The sequence below is a fragment of the Misgurnus anguillicaudatus genome, unplaced genomic scaffold (genome assembly GCF_027580225.2).
Source record: "Misgurnus anguillicaudatus unplaced genomic scaffold, ASM2758022v2 HiC_scaffold_26, whole genome shotgun sequence".
Taxonomy (NCBI): Eukaryota; Metazoa; Chordata; class Actinopteri; order Cypriniformes; family Cobitidae; genus Misgurnus; species Misgurnus anguillicaudatus.
The window spans coordinates 2308530-2327618 of NW_027395276.1; the positions used below are offsets into that span (position 1 = coordinate 2308530).

Sequence of the window (19089 nt, forward strand, 5' to 3'; positions counted from 1 at the left end):
AAGTAAATCTCCCTGGTCCCAGTTTGTAAGGAAAAAACAATAATTAAAATTAATAGTATTAGCTAAAGTAAACTATTCTGCTTGCATATTTATCACCCTGGACCACAAAACCAGTCATAAGTAGCACGGGTATATTTGTAGCAGTTGCCAACAATACATTGTATGGGTCAAAATTATTGATTTTTTATGCCAAAAATCATTAGGATATTAAGTAAAGATCATGTTCCATGAAGATACTGTATATATTTAAAATGTATTATTAGTAATATGTGTTGCTAAGGACTTAATTTGGACAACTTTAAAAGGTGATTTTCTCAATATTTGCACCTTTAGATTTTCAAATAGCATGCATGTGAAGTTTTAGCTAAAAAAAAAACATATAGATAATTATTATAACATGTTAAAATTGACCCTTTGAAGGTGTGATAAAAAATTAGCAGTTTTTGGGTGTGTCCTTTAAAATGCAAATGAGCTCAAGAAATGCAAACACTTCAGCAAACACTGATCACCATAATGGTGGTTTCTTGAAATTAAAACTCAATTTTTCTGACAAATATAATTTTTTTTCTCTCTCTTTCACTCTATTGGATAGTGCAGATGAAGGTGCGTAATTGTAATTGGCCTCGCAACCTACATCACATTCTTTTTGACGCTTTCTAGGTTAATAGAAGCACTGGGGACCCAGATATAGCACTTAAATATGGAAAAAGTCTGAATTTTGCGTTATGAGCCCTTTAATAATTCTCATGAACTATGATTAATAAATGTTGTAAAGCATTATTCATTGTTAGTTTATGATAGCTAATGCGTTAATACAAACGTATAGTAAAGATTGTTACCAAAATCACATATCATTCATTTTAAACGCAACAATTAACTTTTAAAATATCTACATGGGGTTGCTAGGTACATGCCACTTGTTAGCATGTTTTACAAAAAAAACAGGTTAAAATATATGCTATGGCATTGGTTTTTATGAAATGTTTCACCACAAGCAGAGATGCATCCTTTTCTTTTATTATGATTTACAAAAACAAATCATTCACTTAAAATAAGTTAAAAAAGTTGCCTTGAATTGAAATGTGTGTGGAGAAAGTAACCAAAAACAGACAGAATAAGAGAAAGGTGAGCGAGAGAGGTCTTCTTGTGTTATTAGGCAATGTCCCAAAAATGCATGTTTTAAGGATGATACTAAATGTAGAAAGTCACACTTTTCCATTTGTTCAATGTTCGCAGAAAAAAATAAAAACACCGTGCAAAAAACATAATGGGGTTAGTAGTTCGTCGTTCTGATATTTTCGATCAGTTGGCTTTTAACAATGACGCTCGATTGTTCTTGAAATGTTTTTCAATAAATATGAGTACATGGGTACAGGTCACATTCATCTAAAAAAAATCAAAAGAAAATGTAAAAGTGTAAATCATCATACACTCGCAGGCAGTGAACACATACTACCAACTTGTATTCAAGTTCAATTTAAATAATAATTTGTACTCACTACAAGGAGAATTGGAAGGGGAATTCTGCATTAAAAAAACTTAATGGTCTCAAGACAGAGCCTTGTGGGATGCACGTTCACCTACTAGTAGCCACTTTTATCTGAAAAATAAACATCAAATAATAAAAAAACGAAAGGTTCTATTTGGACACGTCCTTCTCTTGAGAAACACAATGTCTTAATCTAAAATGCAGTTTGGTACGTCTCTTCACGTCCGCTTCACGTTATCATTTTTCTTCTTATCGTGCATTCTGCCGATTAAAATCATGTCACACAAACGGTTGCTTCCATCCACCTGCCGTGTGCAATGAAATTATGAAGAACAGTGGCTCTCAATCTTAAAAAACAAAGCTGTTGAGTAATTTTTCTCGAAGGGGTTTTGGCGGTCCTCTCTGGCCCTCGTTTTGAGGCCGGTTTGTGAAATGCGCTAAAATGCGTGTTAGTGATGGTCGGGTTCAAAGGTTAAGGTTCGGCTCTGGTTCCACAGAGTTCTAGATCAGCTCCGAGCTGCATTACTGGTGGAGGTGAGACGGGTCGAGTGGTTTGCAGCGTCAGGCTGAGATGATGATGATGTGGTGTTTGGGATGTGGGCTGAGGTCTTACGAGTTGTTGGTGGAATTCTCATTGCTTGGAGAGCTGGAGGATGAAGAGGAGGAGGAAATGGGAGAGAAGTTCATCCCTGATAGGCCGGGTGGATCCGTGGCTGTGTTCTGCCCACTCAAGCTCTTCCTGCAGACTGGACACGTGTCATGCTGGAAAACAGGAAGAGAGAGAGATGTGAAGACATATGTAGCTCGCCCATGCCGGTGAATTGGTCACACCACCAAATCTACTATGCAGAACATTTACATGTTTATGTTTTAGCACCTAAACACATTTCGAATAAATTCAATAAAATGTTGAATGGTAAAGTCACCTGTTCAAGCCAGGGCACTATACAGTCATTATGAAAGAGATGATTGCAGGGAAGCTGTCTGACGGTTTCTCCTGTGCTGTAGTCTTCTTTACAGACAGGACACTCTAAACCAGCACCTGACACACAAACATATCATTCGACTACATTACATGTTTTTGGTACAGCGTGCAGTGACAGATCAGACTTGCAGGGATGATGTTTATGATCTTACCCACGTGCTCTTCTGTGATGTGAACTGTAGGGAGACTCTTAATCTTCTCTTTATCTGCTGGAGGGGGACCCGTGTTTTCAAACTGATTTAATAACTACAGGGACAAAAACACAAATGTGACCGTGGACCACAAAACGAGTCAACTTTAAAGGGACCCTCCACTTTTTTTGACAATATGGTAATTTTCGAGCTCCCCTAGAGTTAAACATTTGATTTTTACTGTTTTGGAATCCATTCAGCTGATCTCCGGGTCTGGCGCTAGCACTTTTAGCATAGCTTAGCATAATACATTGAATCTGATTAGACCATTAGCATCGCGCTCAAAAATAACCAAAGAGTTTCTATTGGGGTGACTCCGAATAGTCGAAGATTCGATGCATCGATAGGAGAAGCCTGATTCGACTACCAATCTCACAGTCGAATCATCGCAGATGTGTTATGAAATGAGGATCCTTTAATTTTGGCCATATATGGGTGCACTGTGCACAACTCTGATTTCACATATAACAGCTTTCTCCCAATATATTAATATACAGCATATTATTATAATTCAGCAAATAATATGTGAAGTATCAGCTTTCAATAAATATTTTTAAAATGCGTTAATAAATCCAGCAACCCCTGTGACCGGGCTACACGTCCATAAGAGGTTCCTATGTTAATAAACCATTGCCTCTTTGTTTCTACATTTAAAAGAAAAAGATGGCAATTCTGGCTATACTTTCATTCTTTTAATAATTTCTTCATTTTATTTTATTTTATTTATAAATCACTCTGGGTTATATTTGGCTTGTGTTTTGTTTCCGTGCACTTGAGGCATTTTGCACATTTGTTCTGCACATTGTTACTTCTGACCTTATTTTATAAAAAAAAAATTATTTATTATAAACGTAAATTCTGATCTAATTTAAGTCTGTAGATTTTGGATTACTTTTCGTTGTATAGATTTTGCACTATTGCGTGCTGGCCATGCTTGCGCATGCAATTTAGCCGAACGGGCTAGGTGCTCTGCGTCTCATATTTAGAAGTTCATCAAAAAACGGATGTTTTCGACGGGTATACGTTTTTAAAATGTATTTAAAACAGAGTGATTATCTTGTCAAAAGTTGAACTACAAAACAGGTAAGCTGTTTCTTTAAATTTCCGTGATGAAACGGAAAATATCTGCACCGAACCTATATTTATGCCTGACACGACTGTCTTTCTTGTGATTTAATATTAACTTTCAAATAATAGAAAAGAGATTCCTGAAATAAATAATTTCATCAGTTGTTTCTGTATCTAAAGTGAATGGAGATGATCAAAGTGAAAGCAAGCAGGTATTTATGTGCTAATAACGCGTAGTGTCTATAAAATCATTAATTTCAGTGTTTTTATGAATTGTATATAAAGCTTAGTTTTTATAATTTGCAGTAACAATCACAAATTATTTGCTATTTCTCATTTGTCGTTTTTTTGGTCATGACTGCTTTGACGCACTAAATCTCCAAATTAAATAAAAACACTGAATTAGCCGAGGTTTCCAAGGCAGGATCACCTTTGTTATATTTTTAGGTTTAGTTATCAAAATGTTTTTCGTGTGATGTTCTGTAGATCGTGGCTTTAAAATGTTATGAGGAATAATTAAACAAATGTTGCCTTACATTTTACCTTAAAAATATATAAATGCATCGTCAGTTTTGTCTTCGTTCATCACTTGAAAGACAGTTTTTGGTAACTTTATCAGAAAGTTGTTTATGTGTGCTGCTTGTGAAAGAAAATAAAAGTTATCAATTTGTACCTGGTCTGACCCCCTCCCACCCATGCACACACACACATAGATGATTTGACTATCGGTCGACTATGAAAAGATTCGACAATTCTGATTCGAATATGTAAATCCTTAGTCGAGGACAGCCCTAGTTTCTATATTTAACCTATTTAAAACTTGACTCTTGTGTAGTTACATCGTGTACTAAGGCCGACAGAAAATTAAAAGTTGTGATTTTCTAGGCCGATATGTCTAGGAACTATTTCTCATTCTGGCGTAATAATCAAAGACTTTGCCGCCGTACAATGCCCAGGAGGTGCAATGATATTACGCAGCCGAAAATAGTTCCCTTGGTTACTTTCAATAGTGTCACAGCTCTGAGTCAGAAAGTGTGTTGTGTAGTATACCTGTGTTATGATGGTGTCTAATCCATTGGCACCCCATGCATAGTCCATTGGGTTTGAATGCAGCATTCCCCTGCAGCACAGAGTTTACTGTTCAGTCGTACACAATCACATGGCAATGATGTAAAGACACAACAATTTCATGGTGACTTACCATGGCCCCATGCCCATGTTTGGCATAGCTGTCGGAGCAATGATCCCATTCACTAACTGCTGAATTATTCTGTAAAAAACACAATCGTTTGCTTTATTCCATGCATTAAAAATTTAAATATTCTTAGGAACATATGAAGACCCTTTAACTGGCGCAGCCCTTTTTGAGTGGGGGGTTGGTGAAAAGGTGAAATACACCTTTAAATTAATATAACTCTGGCATTTTTTTTTTTTTTTTTGGTCTTGAAGCCTAATTTTGGTTTTAATTTTGGTAATTTTTGGTTTTAAAGAAGACACTTCAACGTTTTTTAGGGAATTGTCTAGAGGTGAAAATATTCTTTTTTTTAAAGCAGTTTACATTTATTTGTAATAAATAAAAATGCAATATAGTATTATTTTTAATACATAAAATTGTCAAAAAACTGAGGTTTGTGCTGGTTTGCTTTGAGGTTTGCTGCATACTTGTGTCACAAATGAATAAATTACAGTTACTGCATTATTATTACTGCTAAAAGGTTTTGAAATATGAAAACTACATTCTTAGACCTTTCCAACAATATATAGTTTGTCGTGATAGATTAACATTTACATAGAAAATATTGAAATAAACGTAGGTGTCCCGCTCACGGGACAGCGCCAATTAACGGGTTAAGTGCAAAAATGATATAGAGGCAGTTTTTCACGATCATTTACAATCCTAGGATTTGCTCTTAGAATGAAATGGTCTATTATTACATTATTTAAAAAGGGTCATGAATAATAATGTTGCGCTCTGCTCCGATTGGCTGTTTCTCAGAGCAGCCCCTTCAGTAGCTCTGTGTGTGTGTAAACAGACCTTATGTTTGAGTCTGTATCAGATGAAGATACAGATTTTAAGGAAAAATCAATCATTAGGAAATTTTTAATGGATGTTTCTGAATGGTAAGTTTGTGTTTTTTTCAGTATGGACCTTCAAAATATAACTGTAACGTCAATAATAGAACTTCAGCCTAAACGCTAGCATATAGCATTAACTAGCATATACAGTATTGTTCAAAATAATAGCAGTACAATGTGACTAACTAGAATAATCAAGGTTTTTAGTATATTTTTTATTGCTACGTGGCAAACAAGTTACCAGTAGGTTCAGTAGATTCTCAGAAAACAAACAAGACCCAGCATTCATGATATGCACGCTCTTAAGGCTGTGCAATTGGGCAATTAGTTGAAAGGGGTGTGTTCAAAAAAATAGCAGTGTCTACCTTTGACTGTACAAACTCAAAACTATTTTGTACAAACATTTTTTTTTCTGGGATTTAGCAATCCTGTGAATCACTAAACTAATATTATTTGTATGACCACAGTTTTTTAAAACTGCTTGACATCTGTGTGGCATGGAGTCAACCAACTTGTGGCACCTCTCAGCTGCTATTCCACTCCATGATTCTTTAACAACATTCCACAATTCATTCACATTTCTTGGTTTTGCTTCAGAAACAGCATTTTTGATATCACCCCACAAGTTCTCAATTGGATTAAGGTCTGGAGATTGGGCTGGCCACTCCATAACATTAATTTTGTTGGTTTGGAACCAAGACTTTGCCCGTTTACTAGTGTGTTTTGGGTCATTGTCTTGTTGAAACAACCATTTCAAGGGCATGTCCTCTTCAGCATAGGGCAACATGACCTCTTCAAGTATTTTAACATATGCAAACTGATCCATGATCCCTGGTATGCGATAAATAGGCCCAACACCATAGTAGGAGAAACATGCCCATATCATGATGCTTGCACCTCTCCATGCTTCACTGTCTTCACTGTGTACTGTGGCTTGAATTCAGAGTTTGGGGGTCGTCTCACAAACTGCCTGTGGCCCTTGGACCCAAAAAGAACAATTTTACTCTCATCAGTCCACAAAATGTTCCTCCATTTCTCTTTAGGCCAGTTGATGTGTTCTTTGGCAAATTGTAACCTCTTCTGCACATGCCTTTTTTTAACAGAAGGACTTTGCGGGGGATTCTTGAAAATAGATTAGCTTCACACAGACGTCTTCTAACTGTCACAGTACTTACAGGTAACTCCAGACTGTCTTTGATCATCCTGGAGGTGATCATTGGCTGAGCCTTTGCCATTCTGGTTATTCTTCTATCCATTTTGATGGTTGTCTTCCGTTTTCTTCCACGTCTCTCTGGTTTTGCTCTCCATTTTAAGGCATTGGAGATCATTTTAGCTGAACAGCCTATCATTTTTTGCACCTCTTTATAGGTTTTCCCCTCTCCAATCAACTTTTTAATCAAAGTACGCTGTTCTTCTGAACAATGTCTTGAACGACCCATTTTCCTCAGCTTTCAAATGCATGTTCAACAAGTGTTGCTTCATCCTTAAATAGGGGCCACCTGATTCACACCTGTTTCTTCAAAAAATTGATGACCTCAGTGATTGAATGCCACACTGCTATTTTTTTGAACACACCCCTTTCAACTAATTCAACTAATTGCCCAATTGCACAGCCTTAAGAGCGTGCATATCATGAATGCCGGGTCTCATTTGTTTTCTGAGAATCTACTGAACCTACTGGTAACTTGTTTGCCACGTAGCAATAAAAAAATATACTAAAAACCTTGATTATTCTGGTTAGTCACATTGTACTGCTATTATTTTGAACAAGACTGTAGCGCTAACTTTGCAGTCACAACTTTGTTTTTAGTATTGTAAGACCAATGTAATTTAATGTCGGGGGCGTACATCTCAACTGTAATGTCACTGTCTGTGTTATGTTGAGATTGGCCTGTTTTTTAGCAGTCTTTTGCATGCACAAGGTTTACATAACCATAACAATCGTGTTTAAGGCTCATGATATGTTATTACCAGTGTTGGGGAAAGTCACTTTTAAAAGTAATGCATTACAATATTATGTTACTCCCCAAAAAAAGTAACTAAGTTACTTTTGTGTTACTTTTTCTTACTTGGCTGAGGCATTAACTCTTTCAGGTCTGTTCTGCATTTAGAAATTGCATATTTCCATCACAAAAATGTCAAGCTCTGGCCTGCCATCCGATGTCCATGCAATTCTTTTCTCTGTGCACTTAGAGGACTTTGCTGGAAAATCTATCAAATTGTATTTAACAGATTCTGCTAACAAAGTGGTATTTCTAAATGGCCTGAGGCCAGAATTAGGCTGATTTTAAATGAAAGTATTTGATAAACATATAATATGTGTCGAGAGTATCTTATTTAAGGCGGTGGCATTTTGCGGCTTTTGCATCTATGTGTTTAAGTCTATAGTAATAAGCAAGATTCCTATAGGTCTAACCCAATGAATTTGTGACTACAGTATTTTATTAAAGAGCCCCTATTTTCTGTTTCATAATGTAACGTGTCTTTTGGTGTGCAAGTGTGTGTTAGCGCATGTTACTAATCTGCAAAGTAACAAATCTTAAAGTCTACGATGACACGAGTCGTCTCCAACTGAAATCTCTTTCCTTGGACTACAATGAACGCAAGGATTGTACGCACTGTTTACTTCCCCTGTGAGTTGACGAGGGCACGACGGTCATTATCATAATTACATAATTCTGACTCACAGCCTGTAAGAAGTCAATGTTTTCATATTTAAAGATTTTAGACTAAAGCTTGTTGTTTCTATGATTACAAATGCAGACATGGTTTTATGTTTTAGTATCCTTACCTTACCAATCTGTTACGTTTGAGATATTTCGGCCAATCTCAATGCACTGAATGGCTGACCAATCAGAGCACAATGTGCTTTTCAGAACGATGAGCTTTATAAAAATTTACGCATTTCAGAAAGGTGGGGCATAGAGGAGCAACAAAAATGTATGGTATGTGGAAAATAGTGCGTCTTATGAAACAAACTACGTGAAAACTGCATTACACCAAATACACAAAATAACTTTTTCCAGCAACATAATAGGGGCTCTTTAATATTATGTTTACGGATTACGATACACATTTTAGATTGTATGTATACATACACTATAACCATATCCGTGGGACTGTGAGATCTCTAAAAAAACCTGTTTATTTGAATAGAATATTTCATTTGCAAAAGCAAAATGTAAAACAGACAGAATTATTCAATAATACAGGCTCATCCTGAGATCTCACCCTTCTAAAGTTGGCACACCCTCATGCCGCACCCCTTGTCTCCGGGGAACGTGGCGTCCCCGTGGTTGTCTCGCACTGTACCGCTGTCGTGATGCCATTTCCCGTTCTCTGCGGTTCTCTGTGTCACGGTTATCCTCCGCGGGCAATCCCGCCCTGAAGTCAAAGCCCTCGTCGAAGATTCCCAAAGCAAACTGTCCGTAACCATGTGGGAACGTAAACAAGTGTTGGTCCACATTCTGGAGGAGGATAGAGAGCAGGTAAGGGTTAATACAAGAGCTTTAAACACCCTTCGGCATTCTCGCACAGATGATTTCCCTAATGCAGATTCAATACTTGGGGCGATTTTGAACACTGCCCATTAGTTTATACAGTACAACAGATTAATGATCCCTTTAAAAACATAAGTATTTATTTTTATCTTCTTGACTTTCCTTTCAAGTTTAAGATGACCTTAAATCAAACCGATTTAAAGCCTTTAAAGTCCAATGTTTTAGTCATCGAGTGGCATCTAGTAGTTCTTCTTTATGTTTCGAAAAAAAACTTTGTCAGATGAACCCTTTCTGTGCATTCACACCGCCCCCGGCAAGAGCGACAAAGTGGCCGGAAGTCATTCATTTTCAATGAGAGCCGGCCGCGAGCTCCAGCGATGTGAGAGGGCGATGTGAGCATCAAGGCCAGTTGAAATTAACTTAACTTTATGGTAATGAGCTATGACACGGCTTGGTTGCAACCAATTGGACGTTGGCAGGGCAGCCAGAGCATATTTTGGCGCTCTTGGCGGCAGCGATGTGAACGTATAGTTACATTGAGGCATGGCAAATAAGCACAGAGACCATGTAGGACGTAAAAATGATGATGATGTCATAAAATACTGAAACTTTTATTGTAATTGAGAAAAACGATCTCACCTCGAATGGGGGTCGGTTCTCTTCAGTAGAGGACGTCGACGTGGAACCATTCTCTGCCCTGGATAGACCATACAGTTTGTAATGTAATCAAAGCAAAAAGGCAATTACGTAGTTGAGAAAATGCCCATATACGTGTACAAATATGACAGACGGGTTTTTAGATAACGAAATCTCTCACACAGAAATAGATCTTAACTTTGGCAGAAGCACAAAACAGCCTTTGAGTTTGTGTCTGAAGTAATTTAGTACTGTACCTTCCCTGATCAGGTAACTCCTCGATAAATCCAGACTCACAGCGCGGGCAGATGTACTCCTACAACAAAAGTAACAACTCCATTTTAATACACACAATCCAAAAAGACTAGAGTCACGTTCTCAATCAGGTCCTTGAAGGTCCTGCATGGGAGCTAACAAGTATACTCATGATGCAACATGTATTTGTAAAGGACAGCAAATATTTAAAAACAATACAGATCTATAAAAATATCAAAACGCATACATTGTACAACATTCCTTGTTGCACTAAAATTTTTAAGTTTAATAAACTTAATAACAAAGTAATTTAACTTCATTTTTATATGTAAATCAACTCCTTACTAGTCAAGAAAGTTTAAATGAATTTTATATTCAAGTTAGGGGTGCATTACGATAATAACGGTAAATAACTGATAATGTTACGATTACGTACAGGCATCTATTCAGCCTGCTGTTCTGTGTGCTATTGTTTAGTTGAATAACTTGCCTATCCAGATGAAATGTGTGTTCGTCGGCACGGATTTTGTGAAATAATTGTATAAATAAATGCCACGTATAGTCCACTGCGACTTATTTATGTTATTTCGTCTTAATGATGCATTTTTGGTTGATGCGACTTATACTCCGGTGTGACTTATAGTCCAGAAAATATGGTAATTATGTATATATAAATATGCACATGCATGTATCATTTTAAGAAAAATATATATGTTTATATATTAAGTATTAGGGCTGGGTATCGATTCAGATGTTCCAGATCGATTCGATTTCGAGTCTCGAGTCAATTTTCGATTCCGGTTCTCGGGTAGGTTTTTATACCCGATTCTCGATTCAACTCAATGAATAGAGATTTAATACAAATACTATATTAATAAAAAAACAGTGAACAACAGTTTACAAGTGGGTTATTGATTAAAAAGAAATTAAAACCCACAACACTATCGTTGTCGTCTTGAATACGAAATCTAAAATGCTTCCAAACCTCTGACTTTTTATGTGAAGGTGGCATCAATGTCGATGAAGCACCTAAAACCGCCATTTTAAGCACTAAATGAGTGAATGACAGGCTTACTTCTTGCTCCTTGGTAACATCGTGCAAGGCAAAAAAGAGGGTGACATCTAGTGAAGAAGACTAGTAATTAGATTCAAGTTAATCTTACGTTCAATGTTTGCGGAAATAAATATGAAAGAAAAAAATCGATTCTGCTCTTTGAGAATCGATTTTTAATCTACCACGTTTAAAAAAAAAAAATCATCAATTTTTTTGCCCAGCCCTATTAAGTATTTATATTTATATAATATAAATTATACATAAATGTACAAATGTACATGTAAACATCTCTTAAATATATACATGCATGTGTGTGCTAGGGCTGTTGAAACGAATTTCAGTAATCGAATATAATTCGAATATTAAAAAAATAATACTAATCGAATGTTAAAACTACTATTCGAATGGGATTTTAAAAAAAAATTTATTTAAAAATATTTTTTTATGTGTTCACTATCTAACGCATTTATGCTGTTAAATACCGCTAGCTACCTCGACCCGCATTTCCATCGGCTAATTCATTTGAAACAAGACCAGCAGCAGGAGGTACGTGAGAAAGAGAAAGCGGAGCTGATAGCGATTGCGGAGGAAGGTTATGACGGAAGTGCTATGGACGACCGTTTTGGGAATGTCTTTAATGCTAATTTGTTTGGATAAGTTTGTCTTTTCGACCAGTGACAAAATACTTGTTCAAGATCACACTTCCTCTAAGGTGTGTTTAAATGAAAAAAGAATAGTGAAATTGGAGGCCAGGGGATGTGTGTGCTGTGTGTAAGTATTGTATAACTAATGATGCGATCTACGCAGCCCTCATACGTGAACAAAGAGAACTGCGTTGATAATGAAATGTTTCATTAAAGTTGACAACTTTGTTAATTTTGTGTCTAAGCTTAATCATTAATTAGCAAGAAAGCTATCACCTGTTATTAAATAATTACATGTTTATTAGTAATACTGCAATGTCTTCTAGTGGACATAATTTAAAACAAGTCAACTATACGAGCTCATAGTGGCATTGGCAATGCATAAGCCCGTTTTTACAACGTGTGTAGATAGGTATAGTAAATATTAATAAGTCAAATTTGAGCATTAAATAATCGATTATAAATCGAATATTAAAAAAAATAATGAATGAAATTCTAATGGAATAATAGAGGAAGATTGACAGCCCTAGTGTGTGCATTTATCTATACACCCCTTCACAGTTCACCTCACAGGCGGTTCCCACTGCGCATGTCGGGGTCAGAAAAGTCATTACAGCAGATTAAGTTGCGTATTATTCGGTATCGTCAAAAATGCCTACTTGCGTCGTGGGCTGTGAAAATCGCACCAGGTCTGCCGTTAAGTTTTTTGGGATTCCTGCCGAATCTCAAAAAAATACAACATCTGTGGGCAGACTGGGACAATGCACAGATCAAAGAGGCTTGTGTTTGTAGCGCTCACTTCATTTCAGGTAAGTCATCATTTTTAGCCCTGTTAGATTAAACTAGAAAGCCTGGATGGTATGAAAAGTTTGACCCCATGTTGCCCGCACCCGATAGTAATTCAATGTTTACAAACCTTGAAGGGGTCTATACAACGTTATTATACACATCATATATATGATGTAAACAAAAACTTTTATTGTGCTATAGATTAATTGCAATTAATCGTTATGCATCCGAAATTTAAGTTGATTACAATTTTTTAGCCTAGTACGAAATAGTGCATGTTTTCGCTGCAATCGCACCACCCAATTTGCATCACTCCCATTGTCTTGCGTGAGTTAGCGTTTATTCAGGACTTTGCATTAACTTGTTGCATTGAGTCAACGAAGCCACAACTTTAAAAAGCTCAAAAGCAGATATATCAAATACAAAAGTAATTCCCATGAGACCTGGTGACATACATACTTCTTGTGAAGCAAACAGATCAGATTTTGATAACTGGATTGAGAAATTGAACTTCATTTACAACATTATTAGCAGAGCCTCTGCCAACAGCAACTGACCAAACATGAGCGCAAACTCTCTCTCAGCGCCCCCTATAGAGCGGGAGGGTAAAGGGCACTACCTGCTTGGCAGAGGCTGTGCAGTAACGCTAATAATGTTGTTAAAAAAACAATCAAATATTCTGGTCCAGCCCTAGAGTTTGAGGGATACAATAAGAAAACTAATAGAAATACAGCACAATGTATTTCCTTGACTGGCTGTCTGATGTCCTGAAATTATCTGCATAAGAATGAAGAACTTGACTGATGACATACAGAAGTGCTGTGACCTCTGCAGTCTGTATGATGACATCTAGCTGACGTTGTGCCCTGTTTTTGCTCTTTCTAGAGGCTCTGCACAATAACAGGAGACAACAATAGCACCGAACTGTGTGAAAGCATCCATTCAACGTCCTGTTCCCCAGTGAAACCTTACAATGACATACAGTTAATACTTAGTCTATGGTTTAGGAAGGATTGATTCCTGATGTGGCCCTCCGAGTCAACAGTAGGAAAGCTGACCGTAACAAAAGGCTACAGTTTAACAGACCACATATCTTTGCTTAACTGTATATACTTAAGTTTGGAGGTAGACAATTAATCGGTTTTACCGATTAATCGGCACCGATAGTTCATTGGTGGAACGATCGCCTATTGGCAAAAATCCATGCCGATAGTTGTTCTGAGTTGTGTCTGTTGCTTAGAAAGTAATGAATTTGCCGACTAGATGCTGCATTAGCAGAGGAAAAACAGCAGGATCCGGTAGTTTGTCGTCAAGGCTGACAGGACATTAATGTTAGTAGTACCTCAAACAAAAATACGCAGAAAAATCCAATCCAAATGTTTAATGTCATGATTATTAACATCTATTTACATTAGCTGATCCAGCTGGTTACTTTTATTCATGATTTAGCATATTTTAAGTCAATAAAGAGAGAAAGCAAACTATGCAGCTGTCAGCTACATTAACATACCAAATAAAGAAAAATCTGATTTCAGTTCTTTTTCATCATCACTGCAATAAATCTTTTGTTAATTTGATTTGTGTTAAAACTAGGGATGCACCGAATCCAGATTTTTTAGGTTCGGCCGAATCCCGAATCCACCGTTTAAGATTCGGCCGAATCCGAAACCGAATACCGAATCCTACTCGCATCCTTATTCCAACACAGTAAAACACATTAATGAAGTAAAAAACGTCCACAGCAGTGTATTTTTCATTTTATTTAATTTTAACTGTACATTATGCCAGGATGACAAGTTGGAAAAACTATTTTGACAATTACCATAAGCCTATGCATAATGAAAGCGATGCGTTGCGACACGCTCGTTTTTCCAATAAGCAAGCAGCTCCGCGCTGAAAACTATATTTAACTTTGAGTGAGAAGCTCCGCTCGTCAATGTCAGTCTTCACACGGCCGTCCAATTACAGTGGAGGAGGGGCAGGACATTACCACAGCAACCAACCGGCTCACAGCTGAAGCATCACAACTACCAAGCGCTCGGCTGAAAAACAGCTGGCATTTGGGGTCCTCAAGGCGTTTTCAGCGGTGTTTAAAAGTTTTGGTGTGTCCAGCTGACCGAAAGAAAAAGCTCATCTCCACGTCAGCACCCGATGTGTGGAATCAACGGCTGCGTGACGTCGACCAGCGTAGCGCAAGCCTAGGGTTCGGTTCGGTGGAAAAAAATCTAGGATTCGGCCGAACCCGAACCCCGCCAAAAAGCCCAGTATTCGGCCGAATCCGAAACCGAATCCTGGATTCGGTGCATCCCTAGTTAAAACAGAAGCAAATTAACTACATTGTAGGGATGTGCAAAAATATCGATACAGCTAACTATCGTGACTTTGCCAATTTTGCCAAAACTTTCAAGTTTTTACTATCTGAAAATAGTTAGCTTTTACAATGCTGAAAATTTTACTCCCATACCTACTACAAGACTACACACATTTAATATACATTTATGTAATTTCAATGTTACCAGTGAGACTATTTCACAGAATAATTAACTTCAATCCTTATTAATATTATTAATATATTTTAATTATATTTTTTTTTCATTAAGCACGTTTTCATGGTTCAGTACTGTTGTGTTGTTTTATTACTTTTGTTATAAATTTTGTTACTGTTGGGTTATAGTTGTTTTTATCAAGTATCGGTTAATCAAGTAAATCAAGCCGATGATGCTTGCTATGCTTCATAATGAATAAGGGTGAAATGCCGCTACATCCAAAAGCCAGAGAGCGCTCTCGTGCAGAAACTCAATATGGGCCACAGAAGAAGAACCATTAACACATACATCTCCCTGAAATGGCTTAAGCATACATTTATATTGCTGTTCTTCAAACCTTTTCAGGTATTTTCATGATAGTAAAGAATATTTATAATGATTATGTTTGATGAGTGTTACTTTTTCAAAAACATGTTATAAACGACTCAAACTAGCAGTGTTTCAGATTGAAAAGTAATTACTGATCAAAAGCTGTAGTACAGGAAATAGCTGTGCATAATATCGGTTGATTAATCGTTATTGGCAAATACGGACCAACCTAGTTATCGCTATCCAGGGTTTCCCGCAGAAAATTTGTTAGTTAAGGTGGTAGGATTGGGCGGGGGGCGGTACTGGGGGCGTGGCAATCACGTTATAATGAAAATTTAAAGTCGCCATGAAACGGAAGTAGCGATTGCCTTATTTTCCCCGTGGTGACGTATATCCGAATGAAACGGCTTTTGAGATGAAATAAGGCAGGGCTGGATTTGAATTTGTCCATCGAGATCTGATTGGATCATTTGAAGTTGGGTCGTGTTGCTAATTGCTAATCGCTGCGATCTTCTCCCGGACCCCGCCCACCTGCCATACTTTTGACCGGAAGTGAAGAGAGATCGTTTTGAGGAGGGGGGGAGATTTGCACTTTTGATTAAAGATTATAAGCACACACAAATTTTTTTAAAAGCAATGAAGCTCACAGATAAGTCATTTGTTAATAATACCACAATATTAAAAAAAAATATGTAGTTTTTCATGTCAATTTCATTGCGACTTTAAATATTTTTATTTAAAACACTCAAATAAAACTTAATTTTGAAAAAACATTGACAGAAAAGGAACACATACTAGATTATTAATGAATTAAATGTTTTTTACCTCTAACGAGAATAGCTGCGTTATGAAGTGAAACTAAGGGTTAATAAATACAAACTGAAGCAGTTGTTGTAGAACGTCTGGCGAACGATGATAGATAGCGCAAAAATTTTAAAGACGGATTATTTCCCACTATTAATTACATTATCTTAAAGGAGTGTAACTACTGTAGTATCTAAATAATGCACATCAATAATGTGAGCAACAGCAACAATTATATCAAATCAACAGGCACGTGCAACCTGTGAAGCGCGTCTGCGCTATTCTCCGAGATGCACTTGGCGGCATTTTTTGCAGCGAATTTTTTCTTTATCTTGAACGACCTAGTTAAGGCGGTAGGGTTTCCTTAGGTGGGCCGCCCGAACTAAAAAGTGCTGCGGGAAACCCGGCTATCTGTAAAATGTACTATCAGTCGACCTCTAATTAAATTTACTGTAAGTGAGGTTGTGATAACAGTTTGACCTCCACTGACATACACTGTGTGCTTTGTCAACTACTATGAATGACCCTTACATGCCCTTCAAAGTGAAAGTTCACCCAAAAATGTCATCATTTACTCACTCTCATTTTGATCTAAACCTGTTTGAGTTTCTTTACTCTATTAAACACAAAGAAGATGTTTTGATAAATATTGGTAACCATACAGTTGACGGCCCCCATTGACTATAGGAAAAAATACGATGGAAGTCAGTGATTGATTGATTAATTTATTGATTTCTTTTATAGTCAGGCAAATACTACGTAGCCAACTACACAGATGAGACACCAAAATTAGGCATAATACAAAGGCTAACAACTGATCAGCTAATAAACATAACCATGTCTCTAAATAATTGAATTCCTTTAGCAAAACCAACCAGCTGATCCCATAACAACCAGCACATCTGATTACCTTATCAACATAACCAACACTCTTAATGTTTATAATTAAGATTTACAAATTTTACAATGTAACAAGGACTAAAACCAACTATTCTAGATGATCTCAAAATCTTTTTTACAGTAAATTAAAATACATGAATTATAAACACACACACAACCCCAATATAAAACGACAGACTTAATACATAACCACACAAATAATAGCCATTAAATAATAAACAAAAAACAGCTAAACAAATAACCAGCCCACTGTAAACCACGAGAATCACAAACTAGACAACTAAACCATACCTGACAAGCTCATAACAACAAACAACGTCCTCCCAAAACCCAATACTTGTCAGTAAAACTAACCAGATGGTCTAATAACCATCCTAGCCTTGTGTTTATCCTTCTACACAGAGCAAGATTAAACCATCACACAGGCTTCGAAGAGCACTTTAATCTAAGATCAGACCTGTCAGAGTCTATCTGAATTAACTCGCACCCCTTAAATTCAATACAACTTTATTAAATCCTCGTTTTAAGCCCAGTTGTTGCTATTGGCAACCAGCAGCCTGTTAGCCTTTAGCACTGTTAGCGCAGAAAAACGCGTCATAAACGACCCTGTTAGGCCTGTTAAATGCTTGTATACAAAAGTACAGAACTCAAACGAGGCCCGTTAAGTTAGTGATGTCTTACCGGGAGTCGCGGGCTGATCTCTGCCGAACACTGGTGACAGAAGAAGCCGCCGGGCCGCAGGGGAGCTTCCGCCATCTTCACTGCGGGACCGACTGAAAGCGAGAACGAGGCGAAGTACGGCAGCCCGGACGGTACATTAATGTTACGCTGTCATCGAACGCGTTTGGTAAAATGGAGGAAATAACTGACGAATCAAAGTATTTATATTTTAAACATAATCTTTCTCGTGTTTCTTGTTAAAAATGTATACATATTTTTAACTACACAACATTTAAACAATTTTTAATACATTTTAAATTATATTTTTAAAAGAGGGCAAAATATGTCAAATTTCCTTAGCTGGGAATATTTAATCTGCACTATCCAATCACATTACTGCCATTTTATGCAGAGAAAACGAGAGAGAGAGAAAATAATTCACAGCACAATTGAGTTTCAATTGGAACAAACCGCTCATTTGCATTTTAAAGGACACGCCTAAAACGGCACATTTTTGCACACACCTACAAAGTGGCAATTTTAACATACTATAATAAATTATTTATATGGTATTTTGAGTTAAAACTTCACATATGTGCTCTGGGCTGGGAGACCAAAGATGTATTTGACATCTTAAAAATGTCTTGTGCCATGGCCCCTTTAAGATACAACTACCGTACTTTAGCACGAGTGGGGCACCTAGTGGAGAAGTGGGAAAGTTCACCCAAAAATAAAAATTCTGTCATCATTTCCTCATCCTAGTGTTTTTCTAAACCTGTATGATTTTTTTTTTTGATGATCACAAAAGAAGATACATAAAACAGATTTAAACGATTTTGATAAATGATGGTAAGCACACATCTGATTGTAGCCATTGACCTCCATATAAGAAAGATAGGATGCAAACTGTAAGTGATATTTCTCCATCTCATAAAAGCAACTTAATAAGGTTAAACATTTAACAACTTAGACAATTACGTAATGTAAACAATGTAATGTACTAATTTAATGTACAGATAAACAGATGTAAAATATATATATTTTAAGTATGTGCTTCCTCCAGCAGAGGGTGCTGTTGTACTTAAAACAACTAAAACCACTAGGTTACTGATAGTTTAAGCATCATGAGATACAAAAGTATAAAATTACTGTAAAGGTTTTGTTTAAATTGTAGCAATGCATT

At 36.8% G+C, this 19089-nt stretch overlaps 1 protein-coding gene across 1 annotated transcript; it reads right to left on the reverse strand.

The window, feature by feature from the left end:
* Positions 1-1001: 1001 nt before the first annotated feature.
* Positions 1002-18082, reverse strand: LOC129443160 (E3 ubiquitin-protein ligase RNF126). Its single transcript, XM_055203592.2, has 9 exons — positions 17928-18082; positions 10203-10261; positions 9949-10006; positions 9041-9276; positions 4935-5003; positions 4784-4853; positions 2627-2720; positions 2416-2531; positions 1002-2251 (listed from the first exon to the last, which is right to left on the reverse strand). The coding sequence occupies exons 1-9, from the start codon at positions 18000-18002 to the stop codon at positions 2099-2101; spliced, it is 930 nt and encodes a 309-aa protein (XP_055059567.1). The 5' UTR covers positions 18003-18082; the 3' UTR covers positions 1002-2098.
* Between the last annotated feature and the right edge of the window lie 1007 nt (positions 18083-19089).